Source organism: Tupaia chinensis, unplaced genomic scaffold (genome assembly GCF_000334495.1).
Source record: "Tupaia chinensis unplaced genomic scaffold, TupChi_1.0 Scaffold000115_1, whole genome shotgun sequence".
NCBI classification, from domain to species: domain Eukaryota; kingdom Metazoa; phylum Chordata; class Mammalia; order Scandentia; family Tupaiidae; genus Tupaia; species Tupaia belangeri.
This window is the reverse complement of record NW_006159579.1, coordinates 210,701-213,470: the sequence shown is the minus strand read 5'-3', so window position 1 is coordinate 213,470 and position 2,770 is coordinate 210,701. Positions and strand designations below refer to the sequence as shown.

Genomic DNA, 2,770 nt, shown 5'->3' with positions numbered 1-2,770 from the left:
ATTGTGGCATGGCCATTCCCCCTGGGGGGTGATTTCTCGCTTTGTATCTCTCTGTCTCTCTCTGTCTGTCTGGCGAGCACACGCGCCCTGTAGCCAAAACCTCTCCCAAAACAACAACAACAACAAAACAATCAAACAAACAAAAACAGTTCCCACAAAGCAGGGCCAATTCAACGACTTCAAGGACCTCGAGTGCTTCGAATAGCACCTGACCCTTAGCAGGCGTGCAATACATGATGCCCAGGAGGCTTTAATCGCATAGCAGAGAAAAGCTCTGCTTTGGAGTTAGGGTCAAAGGAGCTGGTTCAAATCTTGGCTCCACAGTTCAGGAGCTGTCCAGTTCCATTCTTTCGGCCTCCCTTTCCTTTTGTGTAAAATAGGATGGTGTCTGTCCATCGTGAGCACCGTGAAATGAAGTGTGCCGTGGGCGTTCGGCACCGGACGCGGTGTCCAGTCTACCGTAAGTGCTCCATAGACGCGACTGCTCTCACCAGCTCTCACCACTGCCAGGTGTGGCTGCAGAGCTCAGCGTGAGGAGGCTCCTGCTGCCTTTGGGGAGCTTGTGGCTGAGCAGAGATGCGACAGAGGTCGTGACCGCCAGCCTGGAGGCCAGACGTGGTCTATGCGGGATGGCATGTGTGGGCCGGGCACACGCATGCTCCGGGGAGAGCGGCCAGCCTGCAAGGCCCACAGGCCGGGTACTCTTCTCAGCACGCCACAGAGATTGTCTGGGTCCATCCTCATTAACTTACCAGGGAGTGCTGCCGTGTTCCCATTTCACAGATGAAGAGCCTGGTCCAGCGTGAGTGTGTCCCCCAAACTCACATGTTGGACACTTGATTCCCCGTGTGGTGTGTGCAAATGTGGGGCCTAATGGAGGCGTCCGGGTCATGGGGGCACCACCCTCGGGAATGATCAGTGTTGTGATGGCAGGGACAGGTTCCTCACAAGGGCATGAGTTTGGCCCCCTCTTGCTCTCTTTCACCCCTTTGGCCTTCTGCCATGGAATAAAGGCCTTTACCAGGTGCCAGTCCCTCCGTCTTGGACTTCCCAGCCTCCAGAACCACAAGCCGGTACATTTCTGTTCTTTATAGATTACCACAGAGACGGCGCTGCTCACTGCGCGTGCTCTAGGGGGAGTCGCCCAGGCCAAAGCATAGGCAGCCTTGAATGCCAAGCCTGGGAGCTTGGAAAACTTCCTGCTGGCAGGGAGAATCCAGCCACTGCTGGGCTGTCGGTGAGTGGTGAGCGTGGGGGATGGCCAGATGTCAAAAATGGGCTGGAGGATGAGAGGAGGGGAGAGAGGAGGGTGGGAGGCCAGGGAGGGGCATTTTTGGTGAGAGCCAAGGAGGGTACACCGGGCCAGGGTGGAGAGGAGGGACAGACGATGGCACAGCGAGGAAGTGGGGTGACGCACTAGCAGGGGCGGCTGCTTCTGGACGAGCACCAGCCCGAGTGCTGGTTTAACCCTCACGACAACACCTTCCTACGTTACTGATGAAGGAAGCAGTGCCCAGAGAGGTGAAATGGCTTGTCTGCAGCCGGAATGGGCCTTGAACACAGGCTGCCAACTCGAGCCACTGTGAGAGCATGATGGGAATCAGTAACACTGGAAGAGGGGCCAGAGGTGCCCCAACGTGCCACCCAGCACAGACCTGGCACATGGTAGGTACCAGCAAATGTAGGGTGGCCAGATGGAAGGGAGGGAGGAAGAGAGGGAGCAAGGAAATGGGAGAGGGAGACAGGGTTGGTGGTCAGAGCTTCGGACGGGCCAGCTCTCCTCTGCCTATCCCCTAGCCATTACTAATACTTCATCCATGCCTACCCATAAGTGCTAGTTTGGAAAGAGTTCTCAACCAAGGAGGCCTATCTTGAGAACCAGGGAGTGCCCCAGATCCAAAGGACCCTAGTCTCCCGGCCCACCCTGCCCCTGTGCAGCCTGTGGGCTTCTGGTTCCCCTCTGCACCGACAGTGGCTGGCGGAGCTTTGTTCTGAGGTGTGGCCATGTCTGACCACAGCCAGCTGGGATCTCTCAGGGCAGGACTGAGGCCCACTCATCCTGGCTTCCTGGAGGGCAGGCCCCTTTCGCAGGAAAACTCCTATCTACCCTTCAAAATCCAGCTCAGATGTCACTTCTGAGAAATGTCCTAAGGTCAGAGACAGAGAGAAATCAGACTCAGATAGACTCGGCGAGAGAATAAAAGACAGAAGTATTTGGAGAGAAAGAGAGGGAGACAGAGAAGAGAGACACGGAGAGAGGAGACGGCAAGACAGGACAGAGAGGCTGCCAGGCCCCAGGGAAGTTTGGACTCAGAGCAATAAAGGCCAGGCTTAAATCCCCTCACCTCCCAGGAGTCCTGCGAGGAGCTGGGAAGGGCTCTGGAGGCAGCGGGCACGATGACCCCATGTGACTGCAGAGCGAATCAGCGGCAGGTCATGAGATAGAGGAATCGTTTATTGAAAGCTCAGGACTTCCCACTCAGCCCCAGACCGCTCTCCAAAGCAGTCCTGTGTCTAGCCCAGCAATTCCTACTCAGAGCGGGGACAGAGAGACAGGCCCAGAGGGCACAGGTGGACCCAGGCAGATACTGTCACTAACACAGGCTAAAGACCGAAGGGAAACTGAGGCAGAGTGGGCAGGTGGGCAGGACTCCAGGTCAACAGGGAGCAATGGCAGCCATCTCTCAGGCTCAGGAAGCCACGGTCAACACAACGGCATTCTGTAAAGAACAACAGTTCTCAGTGAGCCCCCCAAGTCCTATGCCCAGCA

At 56.6% G+C, this 2,770-nt stretch overlaps 1 protein-coding gene across 1 annotated transcript in view; it reads right to left on the bottom strand.

Annotated features, from left to right (window-relative positions):
- Nucleotides 1–2,496: 2,496 nt before the first annotated feature.
- The window catches only part of BPIFB3 (BPI fold containing family B member 3), a 20,803-nt gene continuing 20,529 nt past the window's right edge, over nucleotides 2,497–2,770 (bottom strand). The window contains exon 16 of the mRNA XM_006144147.1: nucleotides 2,497–2,720. Within this exon, the coding sequence (XP_006144209.1) occupies nucleotides 2,691–2,720 (30 nt within the window). The 3' untranslated portion in view covers nucleotides 2,497–2,690. The remainder of the gene's footprint in view (nucleotides 2,721–2,770) is intronic.